Raw genomic sequence first — 26,009 nt, 5'->3', positions numbered from 1 at the left:
ATCCTGCACCAGAATGGTAAATTTATTACAATTGATGAACTACATTGACACATCATCATGACCCCAAGTCCGGGGCTTGCTTGCTTGCTTTCTTTTTTTCAAAGCAAAGTTTACTTATTTTTATTAATTTTAAAAAAATTTTTAAAAAGATTTTGACAGAGAGCACAAGCAGGGGGAGCGGCAGAGGGAGAGGGAGAAGCAGGCTCCCCGCTGAGCAGGGAGTCTGACATGGGGCTCGAACTCTGAGATATTGACCTGAGTCTCAATCCCAAGACCCTGGGATCATGACCTGAGCTGAAGGCAGATGCTTAACTGACTGAGCTCCCCCAGGCACCCCCCAGGGTTTTCATTAGGGTTCTTTCTTGGTGTTATACATTCTGTGGTTTTGGACAAATGTATAATGACATGTGTCCATCGTTATGGTATCTCACAGAGATACCTTTTCTCTACCTTAAAAATCCTCTCTGTTCTACCTATTCATCCCTCTTTCTCCCCAACCCCTGTCAACTACCAGTCTTTTCACCGTCTCCATAGTTTTGCCTTTTCTAAAATGTCACAGACTCTAGTATGTAGCCTTTTCAAATGGGCTTCTTTCACTTAATAGTATGAATGTAAGGTTTTTCCATGTTTTTTCACATTTGATAGCTCATTTCTTTTTAGTGTTGAATAATATTCCATTGTCTGGATGTACCACAGTTTATTTACCCATTCACCTATTAGAAAACATCTTGGTGGCTTCCAACTTTTGGCAATTATGAATAAAGCTGCTAAAAACCTCTGTGTGCAGGTTTTGTATGGGCATAAATTTTCAACAACTTTGGATAAACACCAAGGAAAGTGATTGCTGGATCATACAGTAAGAGTATATTTAGTTTAGTTTTTTTTTTTTTTAAAGATTTATTTATTTATTTTTTTAGAGAGAGTGTGAGCAGGGGTGGGGGGAGGGGCAGAGGGAGAATCTCAAGCAGGCTCCCTGCTGAGCATGGAGCCCAACGTCAACACGGGGCTTGATCCCACGAAGCTGAGATCACGACCTGAGCCAAAACCAAGAGCCGGAAGCTTAACCCACTGATCTACCCAGGCGCCCCTGCCCTGAGTGCATTTTAAGTATTATCTTTACCCTGACTTTATCTTATCATTTTTGCTTTTATTTTTCCTTTTGTTTTGATCCTGTTTTGGTTGTAGTGAGAGAAAAACTCATAACCCCCAGGATCTACTCCAGGTTGGGAAGGTAGAGCTAGCTGCCTCTGTCCTTTCCCTCACCTCCCCAATTTGTACTGTGTGTCATGGGTAAGAGAAGCATTTTCCACTTGTAGTATATTACCAGGGCATGTGGGCATTCACCCCGGAAAGCCAGATAGGTCATGGACTGTCTAACAGAAAAGCCAGGGAGCCCTTCTGGATTCTTCTGGATCCTTCTGGATCAAAGTCGCTCTGCATCATAATGTCAACAGCTTATTTTCAGTCACTGAGGGCAGAGTGCCTCCGTAGAGAGAGAGTAATATGATGCTAAATGAGTTTTTTTGTCCCTCTGGCGAGGGCTGGACAAAAACAAATTGGGGCTTTGAGTTCTAAGGGAGGCAGGACAAGGTTCAGAGCCCTTCTGTTTGCCGGAGGCACTGAGGGCCCCTGGGATGAGCAGGGCGTGCATGTGATAGGATCCCTCAGGAGGGAGAGGAGCAGGTGGGGGTGCCCGGGGAGAAAGGAGATCTTAGCTCTTTCCTTTCCTCTGGACCTTGACCCTTGAGTGGGTGGCGCACAGAGCATCTTCCTTCACTCTCTGGTACAACTTTCATGTTCCTGGCACAGTGCCTTTGGCCTTCCATGTATGCTATTCTATCCAGGGCTAGTAGATAGCTGTGGGATTTGGGTTCTTGACTGTGTCTGGAAAGCCTGCTTTGGCATCAAGTTCCAATCCTCCCCAGGACTTCTTTTCCTATAGGTGCCACATGCCACGATTTATACACAAACATGATTTGCCTGATTGTTGGCAGTCTGGGCCTGGAACAATTTTAATTAATGGGAAAATGGTCCTCAAAACAGTGATTAGACCTCTTCAGGTACAACAAGATAAAAGCCTGATAATTTGGATGGAGTACTCTTCTTAAACGTCCATTCTATGCACAGCAGCCAATGGGAGAGCCAGGCTCTCTCCCACCTGATCCAATGAGTAATTAAGAGAGGGCTTTTTCTTCCTACCTCTCCCCTCCCTCCCCCTCCCCACTAAAGCTTAACAGGTTGGTGGTATAATTTGGAGACTTTAAGGGGTGTCATGCTAGGAGCTTAGGCAAGAGCCAGGGCATCTTCTCTCCAGCTCCCTAGGCACTGCCCAGCTGGGTTTGCAAAGCAGGCAAGTGAGAGGAGGAAGGAGGTGGTAGCAGGCGAGATAGGTGACGCTTCTCAACCAAGTTTGAGAGGGGCCTATGGCCATGAGTGAGCTGGGCACCCAGAAGGGCAGCGATGGCGCTGTTTCTCGCCTGCTCAACGTGGTAGAAAGTGAGCTGCAGGCAGGGAGGGAGAAAGGTGACCCTACGGAGAAGCAACTTCAGATCATCCTGGAGGATGCCCCTCTCTGGCAGAGATTCAAGGAAGTCACTAACGAAATGATCGTGACCAAGAATGGCAGGTGAGTTTCTCCACGGCCCTGCTTGGGCTGGGAGGGCTCGGCAAGGGTGGTGAGTCCCCTGAATTATCGAAGAGGCTGCCCTTCTTCACTCAGAGGCAGTCGGGGTTGATTAAAATGCTCAGGAGAAGGACAGTCTCCCTCGGCTCTCCCCCAGCCAACTTAATTAATTTCCCGAGATCAACAGAGAAGTAGAGGACGAAGCCACCTTGCATGCATTTTCAACGGAGAAATTCTGGGAAGGTACCAGAAGCAGGGGCCTGCCCTATGCGTTAGGGAAATTAGTCCGAAGAGAATATTACTTGTTGACTGACTGCCTATCCTGGGGCAGACCTGAGCTCCAACTCAGTTCAGATAAGGTGAAAGTCAACTTTATTTGGAAGCTGAATCTTTCCTCTTAAGTATAGCAAACTTGTCGGAAATTCTGGACCAGCTGAAGATCGGGAGTCAAAGGGCAAATGTAATCTCATTGCTAATCGCTCGCTACCTCTGCTTCCCGGTGTGGGTTTGTGGTGAGTGTTCATTTGATATTGTGTATGTTTGTGATGACGTGAGAGCTGTGGAAGTGATAATACCATCCCGAAGCCGTAATGCACTGCCTGAGAAAAGAGAAGATACCTTCCTTTTTCTCACTGCAGCAAATTAGAGATGAACAGAAACTGATCTCTGTTGGCATTTCTTGGATTCTGTTAAATCCAGCCCGGCTAAGTGGCTGTCAAAGGTAACAGTGGGAGCTTTCTCTTAGTAGAGGAAACGCAAATATTTGGAAAGAAAATCTCTCTGCTCCCAGCTTGGCCAGACTGGCTCCCAACATTCAGCTGATGCTCACAGATCCTTTGCTTCACAAGGTCAAGAAGCACAAAAGTCAGAAGACATTTTCAGTATGGTTAGTTTCAACAGGACTCCGATCGTGGCCCTCAGGAGAAATTCTGCTAAGAGAGAAAAGTTGAGGCCAACAGGACTTCTGGCAGGCTTTTGTCCTTGTGCAAAATGCTTCCTTTCCTGATGTCTTGCTTTCCTATTTTTGAATAAAATGCACACTATAGAAAACGAACCATCCCTTGTCTCTCTGGGAGAATTATGAACTCCGACGCTGCTGCATGGCATTAAAGTGCTCTGTAAGGGGAAGGTGTGCCAGAAATAAGGGCATTTCAATAAATTGTGATCACTCCTAGTAGAAGGAATATTAATCTTGCTTGGAATACCAACCAAACAAGCTTGATATTTCTATTTGCTGTCTCTAAATGGGTCCCCTACTTATTTCATATATAGGATTTGTTACTTTTAATATTTGCAGTTGTAACGACGTCCGTTCCTACTCTTGATCTATATTTATCCATTATTTTTGGTAGAAAGAAATAGAAAATATGTTTTTAATTTCAGAGAATCACTCCCAAATTTCTAGTTGGATTTACTTTCTTTCCTTTCACAGCTGAATGATGATGCAATTGTAAAAGTTTTGTGATGTCCAGTAATAGGTGGAACTGTTTATTATTCCTTGTATGCAGTGGGTAGTGGTTGTGCTAATATTTAGCCTCACGCTATCTATTTGGCTGTCAAAGGGGCCATCTATGAAAGTAAAATAAGCACAGTCACCAAGTAAAAATACAGTTCGTCTATTCCTATGAGGAAGAAATTACAGTTTCTGAAACCATTTCAGATTTTATTTTATAATATGATATATTGGCATGTACTTTTACAATTTAGGAAGAGCTTCCTTTTGCCTGTGTTCACCTATATGATATTTTTCTGCATATTTAAAATGTAAAATCCTTCCCATGTTTAATGTCCTTTCATATTAAATATGTGAAAAATATTCTTTGTAGAAAAGTCTCATTACAAACAACTTGGTTATTCTTATCTCTGGAGGTCCTGCTGCCCTTTCCCGTTTTCCAGTGAACTGAATCTTCTCTTGGGTTCTCTTATGGTCTCTGAACCCCTTAGGGTCAAGATTTTGCCAAGAGAGGGGCGCCTGGGTGGCTCAGTCGTTAAGCGTCTGCCTTCGGCTCAGGTCATGATCCCAGGGTCCTGGATCGAGCCCCGCATCAGGCTCCCTGCTCCGCGGGAAGCCTGCTTCTCCCTCTCCCACTCCCCTGCTTGTGTTCCTGCTCTCGCAATCTCTCTCTCTCTGTCAAATAAATAAATAAAATCTTTAAAAAAAAAAAAAAGATTTTGCCAGGAGAGAGACAGTTCCCTTTACACTTCGGATAAAGAAGGGAAGGCACACGTCTAAGAAATTGATGTGTTGGTAATGAACGAGCTTGGCCTGGAATTACTCTCAATCTTTTTTATTTTCACAGGTTAAGTTGTTAGCGACACCCTATTGTTCTTGATACAGAAAGATCTTGTTACCTGTCCCCTCTTCTCTTAATCTATCTGTTCCTGTGAATCTCCCTTGTACCCACTGTCCTCTGCCTGCAGACCCAGCCCGTCTCCTCCGGATGCTTCACCCCTGCCTTTCACACCAACTCCTGAGCCCGGGGCACTTGCCCCCGTGGCTGTTCTCTGTGGAGAAGATAATTTCTGTTATTTTACACCCAGCTCCAGCCCCTTTCATTCACATAACCTGCCAGCCCCTGTGGGCAGACTTCTGGATTTCTAGAAGCATTAGTGGGGGTCATCAGACAGTTCCTATCCACTATAAGAGTCTTAACTCTGGGAAACAAACCGAGGGTTGCTGGAGGGGAGGTGGGTAGGGGGATGGGGTAACTGGGCACTGGGCATTAAGGAGGGCACGTGATGTGATGAGCACTGGGTGTTATATGCAACTGATGAATCACAGAACTCTACCTCTGAAACTAATAATACACTCTGTTAATTAATTGATTTTAAATAAAATTAAAAAAAGAAAGTTTTGAAATAACATAGGATGGACTGATGAAAGAATTCAGTCTCATTTTCAAACGGAGACCCATTTGTATATATAAATAGGAGGCTTGCCTCTGACATGGATCAGAAGTAGTAGAGGATTTTCCTCTGGATTATCCCCAGAAACTGGGATCCTGACGACCTTCATTCCTCCCTCCATCTCTCCTGCCTCCCTCTCTCTCCCTCCTTTTCTTCCCCTGCTTTTTTCCTTCCCTCTTTTTAAGTATAACTTTTAGTTTTCCATACTCAGTTGTCTTTCAGATATAACAACAATTATGATATCTCTTTACTAGAACATCTTCACTTTAGGGGACGATGCTATATTTCATATATATTTCCATACAGTTGACTAATTTTGACTCAGTTCTGATTAGATTGGCCTTGAACAGGTTTCCAGGAATTGGACGCATTTCGAATGTAACTGATGCGTCCATTTGTTGTCAGGAAATAAGTGTTGGGAATCATTAAGTTGAATTTGCCAGTGATTCAGGGCAGCGAGCTGATGTGAGGACTGTGCAGGAGGGGAGAAAATGGAGGTTGTGCATCAGGCAAATAAATTTCCGTGCCCTGTAGCCCACAGACATTTTTCTCCCAAGTTTACAATTACGATTGATGAGGATCGTATGTGTTTGTGTAATCTGCCTCTAACCAGGTCACGCAAGCTTCAATATACACATGGGCATACGCGCCGCCCCCCCCACTCCAAATGCTCCGATGAGCATTTCATGAATATTATAGTTCTGTGAGGAGATAGAGGAAGGTGTTCACAGGTGCGAGTGAATTTTATCTTTAACCATCTCTGCTGTTCCCCCACCTACAAAAGCTGACCCCTTTCTTCCTGCAAACCTTACTCCTCATAGCCTCCTTCAGCGGCACTGGCTCTCGAGATCACCTGTTAGGAAAATAGAAACTGAGAAACTGGCCTCCTGGCAAAGGAGCATGGAGCTCACGGGCAAAGCCAAACCACCTATGGTTCTTCAGCGTGGTTTGGGGGAGTGCTTGTTCATCCTGCCATGTTTGCTTTCCTGTTCCTTCTCCCTCTCTCTCTCTCTCCCCCTCTCTCCTTTTCCCCCACTCCTGAATTAGGGACCAATTTACATGTTTCTCAGCTCCTCTAAGACTCTGGGGCTTCTCTGTGGTTAGCCATACCTTGGAAAGAAAAGGAGGAAAGGTTAACTGGATTAGAAGTGCAGTTCATCCTGGAAAACAAAGCCTGGGCGTGCATGCTGCCCACAGGTAAATACATAGAGTATCCCCAGACAATGCATCCTGCTCATTGTGAAGTGGAAGGAGAGGTGGAGGTGAGGCACAGGAGCTGAACTTGGCCTAGAGTTAGGATGAGTTCCAGTCCTGGTTACAAGACTTGTGGCAAGGGGACTGACTTATTTATTCCTCACTGGGATAACGGAGTTTAAAAAATACATAGCATCCCTTAGTTCATTCGTGTGGTGATAAAAGAATAAAAGCATTTTTAAAATAAGTTTTTTTTTATTTGAGTATATTGACACGGTGTTGCATTATTTTCAGGTGTACAACATAGTGATTTGGCAAGTTTGTACATTATGCTAGGCTTACCACAAGTGTAGCTGTGTAACAAAATAAAAATAATTATAAAAGTCTTGGCAGATGAAGTACTAAAGAGAATAAAGCAATACACCATTATGTAACTTTTCGCAAAGGTTTTTTTTTTCCCCCTTTAAGTAGACTCCACACCCAGCATGGAGCCCCGTGCAGGGCTTGAACTCACAACCCTGAGATCAAGACCTGAGCTGAGATCAAGAGTCAGACACTTAGCCAGCTGAGCCACCCAGCTGCCCCCATTCTGTAACTTTTTAGCTGTGTCCTTCTAAGAGCCAGGGCACTATGGCTTCTTTACTTTTTTTTATTTACTTTTAAAAAGAGCTTTATTGTGATCATTCACATACCATACAATTCACCCACTGAAAGTGTACGATTCGGTGGTTTTTGGTATATTCACAGAGTTATACATATATTCCCTCAAATAATTTTTGAACATTTTCATTATCCCCAAAAGAAATCCTGCATCTCTTAGCCATCACCCCCGTAGTCCCCCATCCTACTCAGCCCTGGCAACCACTAATCTTATTTCAATCTGTATGGATTTGCCTACTTTGGACATTTCGTATGAATGGAATCATACAATATGCAACTGGCTTCTTTCACTTAGCGTAATGACTTCAAGGTTCATCCTTGTTGTAGCACTTTTTCTTGCCAAGTAATATTCCCCTGTATACATGAGCCCTATTTTTTTTATCCATTCATCAGTTGATGGGCACGTGGGCTGTGTCTGCTTTCTTTGCTATTATAATAATGCTGCTGTGCACATTTGGATACAAGTTTTTGTGTAAATGTGTGTTTTCATGTCTCTTACATGTACGTCTCGGAACAGAATTGCTGGGTCATATGGCAGCTCGGTCTTTAACTGGTGGAGCAATGACCAGACTGTTTTCCAAAGTGGTTCCACCGTTTTACATCCCCACCAGCAATATACGAGGGTTCCAGTTTCTCTACCTCCTCAACACTTGTCATTGTCCACTTTTTAATCACAGTCATCCTAGTGAATGGGAAATGATCCCTCCCTGCACTTTTGATTTGCATTTCTCTGCTGGCTGATGTTGTTGAGAACCTTTTCATGTGGTCGTGGGTTCTTTAGAACATCAGGTGTAGCTCCCGAACATAGCAGGAAAGGAGAAAAGCCATTACACAGTCCCTTACTCTGGAACTAAAGGTCATGCTATGTTCTCTGTGAGACCTAGCGTGATACAGTTAGGAGGGAGAGCAGAAATGAAAATTAGATCCCCCCTCCTCATTTTGCCTTAGTCACACTGGTTTTCTCTTTCCTCAGTAGTCCTCAAAGGTCCAGGCTTATTTGGACCCCAGGGCCATTTACTTGCTACTTCTTTTGTGTGTAGTTGCATTTATAGGAGTCATTTCTGATGTCTATGGGACTCATTTCTTCTCCTTATTTGGGTCTTAGCTTACTGTCCCCCTGGACCTACTAAGATCTATCTAGAGTAGTTTCTCACTCTTAATTTCCCTATGTGACATCACCTACTTTTGTTCCTTCATAGCACTCTTGCAGTTGAAAATTATCTTCTATATTTAAAAAAAGAAGCCTGTTTACATTTTTTGTTGCCTGACTTCTGGTGTTTCGAGGTAAGCTTCATGAACAAAACACTGGGTCCGTATTTTTTTTTTTTTTTAGCCAGTGAACCCTCACCTAGGACAGTTCCTGCCATAGAGCAGGCACTCAAAAATCATTCTTTCAATGAGTGAATAAATCTCTAATTAGGTATTAAGATTTGGGAAAACATTGAGGGGACTTTTCCCTTCTTTGTGACCCATACTTATTTTCTAGAAAAATCAAAAAGGAGAGACACCATGTTCTATACCTGAAACTAATGTAACATTGTGTGTGAGTTATACTTCAGTTTTTTTTAAAGACTTTATTTATTTATTTGACAGAGAGAGACACAGCGAGAGAGGGAACACAAGCAGGGGGAGTAGGAGAGGGAGAAGCAGGCTTCCCACGGAGCAGGGAGCCCGACGCGGGGCTCGATCCCAGGACCCTGGGATCATGACCTGAGCTGAAGGCAGCTGCTCAACCGACTGAGCCACCCAGGTGCCCCTCATTCCTGTGTGTTCTTAAAATAAGACCAAACCAGACAACTTTAGCATTTCAGAAAAAGCAATGGACTGGATATCAGATAATCTCTCTGTGTAGCTCACAGAAACAAGCCAGGCTCTTGACAGTGACCCAGCGTGGCCCCTGGGATCATTTCTGATGTCCACTTCAGTGATTCTTGGCAAATGGCATTTGTGCCTTTCAGGGGGCTTCTGCTTTCTATACTTCCAATATTATTAAAATAATTGAAAACGTTAAAATATGTTGTGGAAGGGAATAGTTTCCTCTGATATGAAGAGAAAAGAATAGATGAAATCCTTCTGTTGAAGAAAAAGCAAAAGAATATGCAAGTGGACGAATTTCGATGCCACAGGAAGCTCCCGAGGGGAGGACCATCATTTTCCTTCACATGAAAGTTATCATCATGTCATTAAGGGACAGGAGTGACGAGGTGAGTCACGCAGCGCTCAGGCAGGACCTGGACTCGAGATGCATCATCTGATGCAGGTTTTCCCCTAGGAGTTTCATTTAATTCATATACTTGTCCTAACCTCCTATTTAGATTTTCTCTCCTTGAGCCCACCAAGACCGAGGGAGGGGAGAGACAGCTCTGCTGGGAGCAGAGGCAGGGAGGGAGCCTTCAGCATTTCCCACACATAATCCCAAAGCCAGGGTCTCCTTTTTTTTTTTTTTAAGATTTTATTTAGGGCGCCTGGGTGGCTCAGATGGTTAAGCCTCTGCCTTTGGCTCAGGTCATGATCCCAGGGTCCTGGCATCGAGTCCCGCATTGGGCTCCCTGCTCCTTGGGAGCCTGTTTCTCCCTCTGCTTCTCTCTCTCTCTCTGTCTCTCATGAATAAATAAATAAAATCTTTAAAGATTTTATTTATTTATTTTTGAGAGAGAGCGAGAGAAAGAACGAGCCGGGGGGAGGGGCAGAGGGAGAAGCAGACTCCCTGCTGAGCAGGGAGCCCTATGTGGGACTCGATCCCAGGACTCTGGGATCATGACCCAAGCTGAAGGCAGACACTTAACCGACTGAGCCACCCACGTGCCCCAAGACCAGGGTCTCCTTGCAAATGACTGTGAGCCAGCTGGAGAATAAAAGTTGAGGTGGTATAAGTTATTGATTCACTGTTTTTGAAAAATAATTCATATGCCATCAAATTCACCCTTCGTAAGTATACAGTTCAGTAGATTTTAGAATGGTCACAAAGTTGTGCAACCATCACCACTAGCTAATTCCAGAACATTTGCATCACCCTTAAAAAGAAACCCAAAGCGGGCGCCTGGGTGGCTCAGTTGGTTAAGCGACTGCCTTCGGCTCAGGTCATGATCCTGGAGTCCCGGGATCGAGTCCCACATCGGGCTCCCTGCTCAGCAGGGAGTCTGCTTCTCCCTCTGACTCTCTTCCTTCTCGTGCTTTCTATCTCTCATTCTCTCTCTCAAATAAATAAATAAAATCTTTAAAAAAAAAAAAAAAAAAGAAACCCAAAGCCATTAGCAGTCACTCCCCTTTCTGCCTAGACTTCTCTCCAGAGAGAAAAGTGGAGGGAAGTGGTACCTGTCAGCCAGGCGGGAGGGAGGTGAAGCTGATGTCCTTCGTGTTTCCAACTTCTGAAGTCACTGCCCCATGGTCGGATTCTGGAACAGAAGGAGAGTGGGGCCAGCTGAAGGGCTTGGTTGTGATGACAGGATAGCCAACACTTGCAAAAAGACCTTGTTAGGTGGCAGGCATTGGAATAAGCACTTTAATGAAGAGCTCATGGAGTTCTTGCCACAACTCAATGAGGCTGGGTGAGCGAGACCATGACTTGGAAGCTTGGAGGGCAGCTTCAGGAAGGGCAGGAGATGGAGCCAGTACCTTCACTCAAAATCACCCTTCTATCTGGCCTCTCAGAGGAACTGTCGAATCCTTGCCAAGTGCCGGACCAGAGACACGGACCAGAGACATGGACCAGGCTCTGTATTCTGCGCAAAGAGATGGGAAGTGGTCTCGAAGGCAGGGCATTTAGAAGAGGGGACTGCGGGGCGGGGTGGGGGGCAAAAACAGAACCCCTCCATGCAGCGGGAGGACTAAGTTGGAAGAGGAGCCAGGAAAGGAAATATCAGTGAGGTGGGATGCGCCAAGGGAAAACGATTCCCATCTATGTCCAGATTGCTCAGGAAGCCCACGTAATTTCAGCTCAGGAGACCGGGAGCCTGCGTGGCTCGAGTCTGTCTCTAGGTCTGTCCTTGTCATCTGTCTGTCAGTTCCTTCATTTTCCATACGTATCAATTCCATTCTACCTCCCCTCAATGCTGGACACCTCTGGCCATAGTAGGATGTCCTTGGTGACCTTCCAGATCCTCGTGTGCACCACTCCCTGCTTTCAACACCCCATTCCTGGCATCTGCGGACCCCTGCTCTCAGTAGCAGCCGGTCCGGTCCATCCCGGCTTCCCGCTCCGGGCCACCTGCCCTGTTCTCCTCCCAGCCTCGTAGAGCACAGTCCTCTGACTCCCCCTGCCCTCATTCCCTCGCACATCTCCTGAGTTATTTTCTCAAAAGCTAAAGATGCTCTATACCAGCACATCTTAAGCTTTAATGTTCCTGTGACTCACCTGGGGATTTTGGAAAAGCACAGTTTCTGACAAGTAGGTCTAGAGTGAGGTCTGGGGTTCTGCATTTCGAATGACCTTCCACCTGATCCCGATGCTGCTGGTTCAGGGACTGCTCTGAGCAGCAAGTGTCTAGACTCTGGATTGTTAGCTTCTCATTTTGGGGATTCAGATTTTAAAAGAGGTACTGACAAATAAGACAGTGTCTGGGGCAATCAGGTGGTGGTGGGGGGGGCATGTCTAGAAACCAGATCTTTTAAGGATAATCTGGAACAACTTAGTACATTTGGTGAAGGAAAAACAAACCAGCGGGAATGAGAAGACAGGTGAGGGGCCTCTGCAAATATGTGAGAGCAAACTTGCTGGTACTGTTCTCGAGGATGGCAGAAGGACCGAGGAATCCAGGTCGGTGCGTCTTGAGCACAAATTCCCACAAAATGCTCAGTGAAGGGATGGTTCCACAGTCATGTAAATTCAGTATGTGCACAGACCCTATCTTTGCAGAGGTTTATAGCGCACATTAGTATATTAAAGGCTCTGAGAAGTCATGCAGGGAAGGAACTGGTCTAACTGTAGAGCCAAGCATTCCCTCACTTGCTTTACCATGAACCCATGTTTTCACTGTTCATGCCATCACTGTCATTCTGAGCTGGTGTTCTTTGTGAGAGGGGGAAGGACTGGCTTGTGGCATTAGTGTGAAAACTGACGTACCCCAGGAGGAAGTCTGAAGAAAGCTCTCTGTGAGAATGTGGCATCTGATTGAAGCACTTTGGGCTTTAGGTTCCTCTGTCAAATGACTACAACAGTGGTTTTCAGACTTTAAAATGGAGCACAATGGTTTGAAGTAAAAAGCCCAATATAACATGCATTTGTAAAAAGAGGCTCTGTTGGAACTGGGGGTGCTGCCCTGGGGCATTCTCTGCACCCCGAGGCGCTCCACGGCAGGTCTCCTGAGAGCGGAGAGACGGCTGGACAAGGCGCAAGGTGTCCCGCACACATTAATGTCCCTCCTGTGCCTCAGTTTCTGCCTTTTCTTTTAGACGGATGTTCCCCGTCCTCAAGATTAGTGTCACGGGGCTGGACCCCAATGCCATGTACTCCCTCCTGCTGGACTTCGTCCCCACGGACAGTCACCGCTGGAAGTACGTCAATGGGGAATGGGTGCCCGCAGGCAAGCCAGAGGTCTCCGGCCACAGCTGCGTCTACATCCACCCGGACTCCCCCAACTTCGGGGCCCACTGGATGAAAGCTCCCATCTCCTTCAGCAAAGTGAAGCTGACGAACAAGCTCAACGGAGGTGGGCAGGTACGATCGGGTTGCCTGGCCACCCGGCCGCCCCGCAACACCAATCAAGAAATATCAAGGGTGCATTTAGGCAATTAGAGGGGTCCTCACCGGCCTCTTCTCCCACGGAAGCCAATTATTCCCTGGAGTCCAAATGTGAACAGGAATAAACAGCTCTTAATTGGTGCTTTCGGTTTTTAATGGACTTCCTGATGTTAAGAGAGTGAGAGAGTGCTGCCGTTTACTTAATCATCAAGGGTCCTTTCATAGTTTTGTCTTGTGTATGGTGCTTTTTACCCAGCCCTGGGGAGGAGATGTTTGTGGGTACCAGGGTTCTGTTTTTCTCTCTCCTCTTTTTTGGTGTAAGTGGCATGTTGGCAATAGACAAATGCCTTAATAAAAAGCTGCTCCTAAATGAAATAATTGCTGTCTCTGCTGGGACATTATGATAATTGTCAATAGAATAGTGAAGCGGCTTTGGGTTTTCAGAAAAACAAACAAACCTTAAATAAGGAAGGTTTTATTTAAGGTCTCCAATTAGAGGGAACAAGAATTTGGGGCTTTTTCCTCTTTTGTTTTCTCTGGGAGGGCTGTGAATACTAGGGTATTGGGTAAGGTTGTGATTTATGTTAGAAAATGTGGACAGTTTCGGGGGCAGCGCCGTGCCTGGGGGAGAGGTTTGCCGACCCTGCTATTTCGTGTTGTGAGCCTCTCAGCCCTGGGTCTTCATGACTCCTCTGACCCCCGTGCTTAGCCTGCGGGGACCTGGGAGCTCAGGTTTTAGCAGGAGGAGGTGAGCCACCCAAGTTCTGGCAGTGTTCAGAAGGTTCCAGGTGTTTATTAAAACAGGAAATTGAAAAGTAAACGGTTCTTGCCTCCCCCGTTTCACAGCATAAGACTTGCAGTAAACCTCCGTGTTTGTCACAGAGAGTGGACGCAGTGTGACCGGCAGGTGTCCGATGTCATTACCCTTCAGGTAGTCGCTTGCGAAATGCAGCCATGCCAGTGTTTTGAGATCTCAGGTTTCCTCCTATGAAGAACAACAATTAATGGATCAAAATCCACATCGTTGTTCTGAAAATAGGGAGAGAGGAAAAAAATGGATGAAGGATTTGGGCAGAGAACTGACACTCTTTAGAAAAACTTTCTGGCAAGCCTGGCATAAGTGCTGATGTTAGGCTCCCTGGAAGCTTCTGGAAAACTGCCCCCCCCTCAGTTCTCAGGCGAGGGGAATGGTATGGTGGCCCTGGCCAGGCGGACCGTCGAGCTGCACGCACTGCAAGGCTTCTCTTTCTCTCCTTCTCCCGCTTCCACAGATAATGTTGAATTCTCTGCATAAATATGAGCCCCAGGTTCACATAGTGCGTGTTGGAGGTGCCCATCGAATGGTGATGAACTGCTCCTTCCCTGAAACCCAGTTCATAGCTGTGACGGCCTATCAGAACGAGGAGGTAAGCGTGTGTGGGCGCGTGTGCAGAAATGTCCCCTGGAAGGGTGTGGGAGGATGGGGGCCACGTGTGGATGAAAGCTGGGTTTCCGGGATCTCAGTGATCTCAGTAGAGATGAAGTTAAACAGTGGGGTAGCCCTTTCCACTCTCTCTTGCCTATTTGCCAACGGCCTGCCAGAGCTTCATCTCTGGGTGCCAAGAAGGGGAGGTTGTGCATTGCGTGGATCAGGGCTCCGTGGGCCCTTGGCCCACACAGAGCTGGGTGAGCTCCCGCTCCAAGGAGCAGGTCTGTGAGACTTGAGCCGCGCCTGCAGTCCTCTGGGTTGTGTTATGCTATCCATCCTGTTTGCTAGATCTTCTGAGCATGCTTAGGTCTTTCCTGCCTGAAGGAAGCCACTGGCCCTTAGAGCCGAGGAGCCAGAATCTGGCCTCTGTGGCTTAGCTGTGGGCACGATGTTTGGGTCCATCTGCACACTCAAGAGCTTCCCAGGTCTGCTCGTCATCAGAAGCGCTGGGGGAGGGTTGGATTCTTTCTGAGTAAACTTAAAAAAAAATTTTTTTTTAAAGTAATACATGTTCATTAAAGACACCCCCACATAATAAATAAATAGTACAGAAGTATGTTCAGGGAAAATGAAGAAGAAAAGGTAAAAATGATCTCTTTCTCTCCTGCCTTTTGAATCCCACTCCCCAAGGACACTACAAATAATAGCTTCAAGTGTGTTTTTTCCCCACACATATTCTGTGTATATATAAATATATATGAGAATACGGGCTTCCTCACATAGGTTGGCTCATGTCGTACGTATTAGTCTGCAAATTTCTTTTTTTTTTTTTCAGGTTTATCTCTTTTTCTGAAGTGCCTGCAGAGGATATACCGTATTTCAGGCAATCAGCTCCCCACTGATGGACATTAGGTTGTTTATAGTCGTTTTATTTGCTATCATAAATAATGCTGCAAAGAATATCCCGGAACATCCACATCCACTGTTGTTTGCTTGCATGGATGAACACCTAGCAATGACATTGCTCTATCAAGGAGAGCGTGGGTTTAGAATCCTGAAATATCACCAAATTGCCTCCCTCAAAGCATACTCATTTCAGTCCCCATACCATTCCTGACAGTGGGGATTATCAGCCTTTTGCAGCATTGATAACCTGATAGGTTAAAAAAACAAACAAACAAAAAACCCCAAAACCAAAAAAAAAAAACCCCAAACCAAACAAACCCCAACAGGTATCTTATTACTGCTTTCATCTGCATTTCTTTATTTGGAAGCTCTTAAAGAATTTGGGCACCCTCCCAGCCAACTGAGTCTGAATCTCCAGGGATGGTACCCAGAATCTGTAGTTTCTAAAGTCTCCCTAAGGGATTCTGATGAGCATCCGGGCTTGGAAATACTACCTTAGTGGCTACAGGTAACATTGAGCTGTCGACTGAACTCGCATCACAGATGTGCAGAGAAAAATGTAACTTCTTTTCTACAAGTAGTCTGGCCTCTTGGCTGAGCCCCTCTGACAGTCCGGTGGGAACAGAGGTTAAATATTTGATCATTTCAACAGGTACTGTCTTCGTAGGCGAAATCATGCTGTGTTCAAGATGGCCAGCCCTCACCTGCTTCTCTTCCTCAGATGGAGTCTGGGTCTTTGAGGGGAGGGTGTGGCTTTTGCAACTCTCGAGAGTGTGTGTTTGTGTATGTTGCGGGGTGTTGGGGACTCTACCCTAGCCGCCTGATGCCGTATTTCAGCCTTGATTATGCCCCATGGGAATCAAGCCCAGGGAAATCCAACCTCAGAGCCTCCCTCTGCTGTCAGCACTTTCCTGCCGAGTCGATGTTGGTGCACCCTGAGAGGCGAGTGGGCCCATGGGTAGATGCTGGTCTCACTATGCACCTTGACCCCTCCAGGTTTAGACCAGGAGAAAGACCTGGACATCAGACCCTGTGGTTCCCCTCCCTCTTCTGACTTCTCCCCCATTCCTGGGTCAGAAAGAGTGGTGCTTTCATTTAACTTTTCTTCCTTCTGCCAGGCCCTTGCTGAAATAAACATTCTTTTCAATGCTTTCTTTATCGAGCAAAGATCTGTCGACTGTGACCGTCTGCTGGGAATGTCGCGGTGGGCATCACAGATGTGTGCTGCCCTCACGTCTGTACATCCCGCGGGGAGAGGCCATGAGCAAATATACATCATATATGTGTATATGATGTTGGTGGCTCTGAAGAATGAAGTCGGCGAAGGCCGTGGGATGGAGTGGCAGTGGGTGGGAGTGATAAACTGTGTTTTTGTGATCTGAATCACTGAGTAAGTGATCATTTAAACTCAGGGAGTGATGCTGGACCGTGGTCTGGGAGATGTGGATTCACACCTGCATCACTCTGACTGTGTTCCCGGGGACTAGAAGAGTAACTGATGTGAGGGGGGTGTTCATTATGTTTAAAAAAAAAAAAAAGGATGAATAAATAAAAGAAAGGATGCCGGGTTTAGCACTTTGGGCTTTGCACATTTCTAATGCTTTGCTCTTTCTTTGCTCACATCACACTGCATTTCCCATTTTCACCATGGGCCACAACACAACATTCTTTGTCAGAGACAGCGCACTGGTAATTTTGTGCAGAACTGAGCAAAGAAACATGGAGAGGGAGAACAAGTGAGGGGGGTTATTCTGACTTTACAGAAATTCACAGGCGAAGATAAAGGGCTCTATCTGTTCATACATGTTCCACTTTCACTAACGCTTCTTGTCTTTGCAAACGTAAGATAACAGCTCTCAAAATCAAGTACAACCCTTTTGCCAAAGCCTTCTTGGATGCCAAGGAAAGGTGAGTAGAGAAATTTCAGTAAAATCTTATGAGTTGACTTCTGCAAATGTGAAATTTATGCTCATCTTGAAAGGAGCTTGCATTAGCTTTGATAGAAATAGGTTGGTAACATTCAATTCCATATTCAACAAAATCAACAAAATTCAACGAACTCCTAATCGTCTGTTCCTCAGAACAGGGCTCCAGGAGAACCTCTAACTGGCAATGTTTGCTCAGCTCTGTTTTACTACCAATTCTTGAAAGTAACACAGGCACATGCAAAAAAAATAATGAAGTGATTTAGATTTTTAATAATTCACTCTGCCCTTCCTCTTCAATTCTCTCTGAGTAGTATGGTTTCAATAATGGTTTTTTTTCCTAAACTACATGTGGTCCAGGAGAGGGAGTGATTCCGATGAGTAGTTCATAAAGGTGAGAGCTTCATATCTTTCAGGTCCAAGGGAAGACCATTCAGAGTCTTCTGGGGATCGCTTCTTGGCCTTTTGGCTAAGATCAAGTGTAGTATCCGTTCTTATAAGTTTAGAGACTTCTGGGATGGTGAATGGTAATGCTACCACTTGAGGCTAGTGATTCTACATCTTTGTGTTTTTCTTTTCCATTCTTGGAAAAAAAAGAACGTTGGTACTTAATTGACTTCAATCGACAGACTTTGTCCTGTTAATATTTGATTTAATTTAATTTCAGATAACTAAAAGCCTGAGGAAAATCTCATGTGTGAGATGAACAGGACTTTGAGTAGGTAGTCCTGACTTGGAGTCCTGGCTTTGCCGTTTTCTGGCTGTTGGATCTTACATAAGTCACGTTGCCTCTCTGAAGCCCACTTTTTAACATCTGCAAAGTGGCATAGCAATATTTTCCTCGCAGGATTATTGGGGGATCTAGCATATCACAGATGTGCTCATGCCCCAAAGTCCTACGCAAATCCCAGCTGCTGTTATTGCTTGAATTTTGTCAGGCAGGACCAATGACCACAAACCAGTGAGATCAAACTAAGTAGGGATAGCTGTAAATACGGCAAATTGGAGTCACATTAGGTTGCAATTCAAAGAGGAATTGCACATTAGATAAAGTACCCTGGATGAAGAAGGGGGGAAAGATCTGAGACAAAAGGTGTTTGATTTTCTTATTCCAAGACATGTTTGCTTTCCAAAGAGAATTTGGGGTAGATTTTCTGCTGGACTTGTATAATATGCTGGACAGCCAGGGCACCCTTTCGCTCTCTTTCAGGAATCACCTCAAAGACGTTCCGGAAGCCGTCTCCGAGAGCCAGCACGTGGCCTACTCTCACCGTGAGTTGGGTGAACACTGGGTGGGACGTGCCTGGGGGGCACTGGGACCCATCGCCCACCACACTCAGACACTACCTGTCGCGAGTGCTCATGGCCCATTCCAGAGATTCTCTCAAGACTCAACAGGTTATTTCTTCCACTCGAGACAAGTGTATGCCCTTTCCAGAATTCCCAGAGAGAACTGGTGCTCCTGAGGGGCTAGACGGAATCTCAGGCGGGAGATAGGAACGGGAGTGATGGATTTCTCAGACTGGCGTGTTCTTGTCCCAGAGGCTAAGGACTGTCCCAAGTGCATTCTGGGAGTATCTCCTACCTCTCCGCTCTTCCCTCTTGGAGGTCTGGCCTGAGTCGCCCCTATTCTTAGTGTTTGCTCATTTTCGAGTAGATTCCCACCACAGTGCTTCGGGCAGGCTGTGGCCTTGCCCATGGGGAGGAGTCTGGGTGGCTGACTGGACAGCCCCAGGTGAGGTGAGTGATAGGCCGCTGGGGACTCTGCAGGTGCTGGGTGTCCCTAACAGGGCTCTGGGCTCCCCATGTCTGGATGGCAGGGGAGGCCCCGTGAGGGAGGAGGTCCCCTGAAGCTGCAGCAGAAACCCCGGGCCAGTGAGGTCAGGGCGGAAAGTTAACCCCGGAGTTGGAGAAACATGACTGAGAATCCCAGTGGTGTGCTCAGGCGCTCTCTGCCGCCGTCGGGCTCTGGGGTTCTCTCCTGGCTGCTTCCCCTAAGCCTTTGTGCATGTTCCGCTGTGGAGCGGAAAGGGAGCTGCTCGCAGGAAAGCACTTTTTAAAGCAAGCTGGAGAAACAAGCCTTTTGTAATAGTACAGGCCCCGTGGGCAGAACCGCATCTTTATTAAGCTCACGTGTTGCAGTCTTCTCAGCGAACGTCTTCCGTTGTGTCCATTACTTGTGGTGAGCCAAGTGCGCAGAAGCCTGGTTCCGGGCGCCCCCAAGCCTGGCTTTGCCCACTGGACACCTGCATCGAGAACATTTTCTTTCTTTCTTTCTTTCCAATTTGGATGCCTTTTCTTTCTTTCCATTTCTTGTCTGTCTTTTTCATTCAAAAACCAATTTCTGTGAAATGTTTTATAGCCTTCCAGAATGTTTTGCATGATTCTTGCATCAGGGTGTACCAGCCAGCTCCCCACTTTTTGCTTCCAGAATCCTCTGTGGGGTGGTGAGGGGAGCCACCGTGGCCCCTCTTGCTGGGAGTGAGAAAGCAGACACCTTCCCACTGGGCAGAAAGAGACCTTCACTCCCGTGTAGGCACACTAAACACTCCCGAGTAGCTGGAGAGGACACATACATCCAACATCCCCTTCTCAGACTGACTTAATTTAACTCAAGTAAGTCAGAAACAACTTAACTTTTGCATTTCTGTAACTTACTCATTCAAAGGGTCTTTCATTAGATAGCTCTGTTCCAGCATTCCTCAAGAGGCTTTCCAAACTTTGATAGGAACCGCCATCCTTGTCCTAAGCAGCCAGGGAAGCTGCTCACATGGAAGGGGAGTGGCAGTGGGGCTGGCCTCCGGGGCAGATGTTCAGTGTCGCTCACACAGAGACGTGGTATGCCAAGTGGCTGGACACCTGACGTCTGGTGTGGAAGCTCAGGGTCGGTCCCTGTGTCTTCCTCTTGTCTTTTCCAGTGGGAGGCTGGATCTTTTCCAATCCAGATGGAGTGTGCACAGCAGGAAACGCCAATTACCAGTATGCTACCCCCTTACCTCTGTCTGCTCCTCACTCCCACCATGGCTGTGAGCACTATCCTGGCCTCCGAGGGCACCGGCAGGCTCCCTACCCTTCGGCCTACATGCATAGAAACCATTCTCCCTCAGGTGTGTGGTTTTGCTAATTAAGCCCTTGGGGATGTGGGTGGGGGGTGGTGGGGGTGGCGATGTGGAGAAATGGTCAATAGCCAGTAGTAAAAAGAAGTCTCTGAAGATGGCATCCCTTTCATCTAATACATGTAATAGTATTGTATATTACTATTTTAAGGTTTTGTTTTATATACTAATAGTTGATTTTGTAATTATGACATTATTCGTGTCTTATAATTATTTTGTAAGGCGGGGTCTCCTGGTTTCTAATGGGCGTGTAGGGCCTCCTCCCGGGGCGCCGGTGGACTCAGCCTTTCAAGCTGCATCTCTAAGAGCCAAGTTGTGGGGGCTCTGGGATCCTCAGTTCACTGTCTTCCTGTGGCTCTTTTCTACCACTCGTATTCCATGGCTCCATCCAGGGGAGAGTGGGCCCAGTACTGGAGAGCTTTTAGGAAGATCTCTGGGAAGCTGGGTGACTGTGCAACCAGACTTTGGTTTGGTTCAGTTGGAGGCATGCGAAGCCAGTCTTGGTGACATTTGCCGTCTGCTTATTTTCTGAGTTGAAGCTGGTGGTTGTGTGCTTTCTTCCCCACTGACTGCCGCTCGCCTGCCTTGGCCTTGCGTAAGCCCAGGCCTTGCCTGCCTGTTAGATTTGTAGGGAGGGAGGGAGAAGGGAAGCCAAGGACTGACTTCTCATTCAATGATTCATGCAACAGATATTTATTGAGGGCTGTCTATGTGCTGGGCTCTGTCCACGAACAAATTAGAAAAATACCCTGCCCGACAGAGATTCTAGTCTCACGTGGGGAGAACAACACTAAATGAAAGAAAGAGGTAAGATTCACGGCATGGGAGATGGAGGAGAGTGTTAAGATCCCGCCCTTTGGGACACCCCGAGCTCTGTCTGCAGAGGGTCACCAGCTGCCTGTGTCCTTTCACATACCGCCCCCAGCAACCTTGGAAGCTTCTGCCAGGAAGGAATAAAATGGAGCTTAATGATACCAGAAAGTGGGCAACGTTCCCACTGTGTCCTGGTTCCTTCGTGTGGTCAGCACATAAAACACAGCTTCTGAGCCCCTGCTAGGCGCCAGGCCCTCTTCTCGACGGTGGGGATAGAGGGTGAGGAAGGTACAGTTTCTCCCCCGAGGAAGCTCAGGGCTACATGAATACATAAATAACGAATCATAACACAGTGTAGCCAGAGCTCTCCTGTGGTCCTCAGACCTGCGGCATCACCTGGGAACTTGTTAGAAATGTAGACTCTCGGGTTCTTCTTCAGAAAAAGTCCACATTTTAACAAGATCCCTAGGTGATTCTCATGCACATTAAAGTTTGAGAAACATTCCATGAAACACACGAGTCAAGGTGCTGTGGGAATGAAGGAAAAAGAACAGCCTGAGCTGCCCAGGGGGGTTGACGCTTCCGTTGAGATTTGCAGGATGAAGAGAAGGGGACAGAGGTGGGAGTGGGCAGGAGTGAGGGTGGATGGCAAGGGACCCAGGAGAGGCAAAGGGCACTCCAGGGAAGAGTGGTGTGAGCAAAGGCGTAGCGGGGAGAGGGCCTGGGGTGTCTGGGGGGACGGATTTGGAACAGAGGGTATGTGGCATATGGTTGACATTCAGTATATCTGAGAGCCTCCGTCTTTCTGTTTCCCTCAGAAAGTACTAGCAAACCGTGGGTACATGTTGCCATAAAATGGTATCATTGGCCACCGTCTTTATATGTTCTACATGCTTCATCAACTGAGCTGTTGTTATTTCCCCAAAGTGAATTTGATAGAAGGCTCCAGCAATAACCTGCAAGTTTTCTCCGGAGCTGACAGCTGGACTTCCTTGTCCTCCACACCGCACACCAGCATCCTGTCCGTACCCCACACCAGCGGGCCAATCAATCCAGGGCCCAGGTAAGACCAACACCAGCAACTTGCTCATTGGTGGTCTTGGGAGTTGACGTGAGCATTGGAGACTCAAGCTCATTCTTTTCTCTAGAGTGGCTTGGGTTAAGCTATTGTCCTGACTTCTAAGCCACCAGGAAGTGAGGGTAACAACAGAATGGACTTTTCTTTCTTTTTTTTTTTTTTTTAAAGATTTTTTTTATTTATTTGACGGAGTGAGAGAGCACAAGTGGGGGGAACAGCAGAGGAAGAGGGAGAAACAGGCTTCTCGCTGAGCAGGGAGCCCGATGCAGGGCTCTGTCCCAGGACCCTGGGATCATGACCTGAGCCAAAAACAGATGCTTAACTGACTGAGCTACCCAGGCACCCAGGAGGGACTTTTCTCTCCCAGAGAGCAGGGAGGGGAAAGCACTTGCTCAGCTGTATGCTCTTTCTTCTGTAGCTTTGGTATTCTATTTTTAAAAGGGAAAAGACATTATGGCCTGGAATCATTTGTCCTGAACCAGTCAGAAATACTGTAAACTGTGATGGTAGCAGATAGATACTGACTATAGGAAGGTTGAAGGAATAAGTGTAAATAGACATTGAAAGTTCAAGATTGTGGATTGTCCGTGTTCTCATAAGCCACCCGTCCTAACAGGGGGACAGACTGTGGGTGCCTGGCCCACATCCCAGGTAATAAGTAGAGTGTAGTGTGTAGGACCCATGGCATAATGTGCACACCAGAGACCTGCATTTCGTTCTGACTTCTGGAAATGAGTGTGGGGGAGAGGACAGGAAGGGACCTTGGAGTTTGACGGACTGGGCTTTAGTCCCGGTTCTATCTCTTACTGACTTTGTGCCTTCATGCAGTTTTCTTGGCCTCACTGAGCTCCAGCTTTCTAATTGCAAAAATGGAAATAATAGAAGCTATTCCGTAGGTTGTGGTGAGCCCAGAAGGAGAAAATGCATTAAAATGTTTTGTGAGCAGTAACGTTCTATATAAACGTTCAGCTGTTAAGTTCAACATAGGTATGCAGGATTTTGAGAAGGTCCAAAAAGGGATTCAGAATTAAAAGCGGGGTCTTGGGAGATGTCCGATGATGCGTGATCTGCCTGTCTAGAAAATGTTAGGAGATCATAGCGTTTTAGGCTACAGTGGGCCTGCTCACACTTACATGTGTGTTAGAATCACCTGGGATATTGTTAAAATGCACAATCTGATGAACAGGTCTGTGTTGGAGCCTGCGATTCCCCTCGTGGGTGCTGCTGTACGCTTGACCTTGGTGGTTTTGGTACTGATGCTGCTGTGGCGGTCAGGGTCTCGTGCCGTGCTGCCCCACGCAGCCTCCACTGGCTGCTGGTGGCCACTGAACCCTCGAAATGCCGCGGGTCCCAGTGGCGGTGTACTGGAAGTGAGGCGCACACACAAGTTTGGAGATGTAGCAGGAAACAAAGAATAAAAATCTCAACTTTTTTTTTTAACCTCAAATGCATGTTGAAATGATATTTTAAATATTTTTGGTTCCATAAAATATAATTAACCTTAAGTCTCATTTTTTTTCCTTTTTCCTTTTTCTTTCTTTCTCTCTCTCTTTTTCCTTCCTTCCTTCCTTCCTTTCTTTCTTTTTCTGTCTTTCTTTCTCTCTCTCCTTTCTTTCTCTCTCTCCTTTCTTTCTCTCTCTCTCTTTTCTTTCTTTCTTTCTTTCTTTCTTTCTTTCTTTCTTTCTTTCTTTCTTTCTTTCTTTCTTTCTTTCTTTCTTTCATTTCTTTCTTTCTTTTCTTTCTTCTCTCCTTTCTTTCATGTGGCTACTAGAAAATTTAGCCTTGCTGTTGTGGCTCACATTTTATATCTATCGGACAGTGCTCGACTGGATTATCTAAGGGAAAAGCGTGGATTCGGGTTGTGATAGGAAGGGAGACAGTGAGTCCTTGAAGATATTAAACAATTATGTGGCAGGTTCTGTCCTAGATACTTTATGGAAGTAATTTATAGTATCAAAGACATCCACAAAGCTGGCGTTAAAATTCCTATTTTACTGTTGGAGAGACTAAAGCTCAGAAGCATTAAAAACATCCTGAAGTTCACACAGTAAGAGGTATAACTGAGTGCATGGTTTTCCCACTGGCCCGGGAGGCATCAGGAAGGGGCCCTGCCCTGAGTGATGTTGTGGAAGCGTCTCTTCTGGAGATCAGGCCCCAAATCTCAGCAAGCCGAGCTGGCTAACACCCAAACACACAACAAACGCTCAAAGCCTGGCCTTCTGTGGGTTTCCTCTGGCCTAGTGAGGTCTGTAGTCTCTGGACTAGGGCACAGAGTGCAGGTGGTATTTCTCCCTCTCGTTCCCTCAGTAGCATGTTTAACCCACTACTGACTCCATAAAGATTCTGCTAGAGAATAGCCCAGGGCCGTCACTGTGTGATGAGCCTATTCGCACGCAGTATAGTATGAGAAAATACAGAGACTCTAAAATGTCAGGACCTGGGGATGGCCGAAGGCTTAGAGCGTGGGTGTTTATCCCACCTGTTCCAAGAGCAGGCATCTTTGTCTGTGTTTGGGTGCAAATATTGCTGCCCATTATGATCCACGAGAAAGCTTTTTAAAAATCCTGATCCCCGCGGCCAAATGCCACACTGGTTGAGTCAGGATCTGTGGCGGCAGGACCCAGGCATCAGGATTATTTTGGAACTTGCTAAGGGATTCCAATATGCAGCCAGGTTTGTGAACCAGGGCTTTAGAATAAGAGAAGTCCAACAAGGAGGTCTCGCTCCCCAGCCTTTCTGCCAGGGACCAGAGCTGTTGGGTGGAGACCAGGAATGGAAGAGTTCATTATAACCACCACCCTTTGGTGAGTGCCGTGTGCTAGGCATCATCTGCTCATCTTCTTCAGTCGTCAAACAACATCTGTAATGTGTGCATAATTATCACTCCGAGTCTTGAAGATGAGGAAGCTGAGACTCAGAGGTGTAAATTGGACCAAGGTGTCATGGTAAGGAGTAAGCGGTAGAGCTGGGATGCAAACCCGCTTTTCCCGACACCTGTGTGTCCTGGCTGCTCCACCACGTCAGTTCTCTTGCCAGTGAGCGGCCCTCCCTGCAGGCCTTGCCGTCCAGATCCCCCCTGCTCCCCACTGCCCTGTTGCTCTCCTGCCCATCCATGCGGCCCCAGGGCAGGCCTCCAGAAATGAAATGCTGTGTTCAGAATCAAACTTGCCAGTGGCAGGGCCAAGTGTGGAAATTTAGGTCAGAATGCCTAATTATATGCTTATTGCACTGCATTTCCCTGCTCGCCTCGGCTTCCCCACAGACACAGGACTATTCTGTGTCAGAGCTAGAAAGAAAGCTGTGGCTGGGCCCCCTCTTCCTGGACCTGGGGCTCCTCACACCTTGTACGTGCCGGGCAGCTGGCTGGCCTTTCTGGAAGCGTCCTCAAGCATTCTGTGTCTCTGTCTCTACAGTCCCTACCCGTGCCTGTGGACCATCAGCAACAGCAGCGGGGGCCCAGCCGGGCCCGGCCCCGATGTGCACACCAGCTCCCCGGGGGCGTTTCTTCTGGGGAGTCCAGCTGTGACTTCGCCCCTGTCTGCCCAGGCACCCACTTCGGCGGGTGTGGAGGTTCTGGGGGAGCCCTCGCTGACCAGCATCGCTGTGTCCACCTGGACAGCAGTGGCCTCACATCCCTTCTCGGGCTGGGGTGGCCCGGGTGGGGGAGGGCGCCATTCTCCCTCCTCCCTGGATAGCTAG

General features: G+C 46.9%; 1 protein-coding gene and 1 non-coding gene across 2 annotated transcripts; both read left to right on the top strand.

The window, feature by feature from the left end:
* The first annotated feature begins 2,423 nt into the window (after positions 1 to 2,423).
* TBX19 (T-box transcription factor 19) lies at positions 2,424 to 26,009 on the top strand. The gene is made up of 8 exons (XM_027613350.2): positions 2,424 to 2,626; positions 12,776 to 13,040; positions 14,336 to 14,470; positions 17,225 to 17,286; positions 18,514 to 18,575; positions 20,222 to 20,410; positions 22,160 to 22,295; positions 25,724 to 26,009. The coding sequence occupies exons 1-8, from the start codon at positions 2,424 to 2,426 to the stop codon at positions 26,007 to 26,009; spliced, it is 1,338 nt and encodes a 445-aa protein (XP_027469151.1).
* On the top strand, positions 17,753 to 17,937 carry LOC113933804. The gene has a single exon (XR_003523508.1). It is a non-coding gene; the product is annotated as a U2 spliceosomal RNA (small nuclear RNA).

This window comes from Zalophus californianus, chromosome 10 (genome assembly GCF_009762305.2).
Source record: "Zalophus californianus isolate mZalCal1 chromosome 10, mZalCal1.pri.v2, whole genome shotgun sequence".
In the NCBI taxonomy this organism is placed as follows: Eukaryota; Metazoa; Chordata; class Mammalia; order Carnivora; family Otariidae; genus Zalophus; species Zalophus californianus.
Note: the sequence above shows the minus strand (reverse complement) of the source record. Positions and strands in the feature narration are given on the sequence as shown.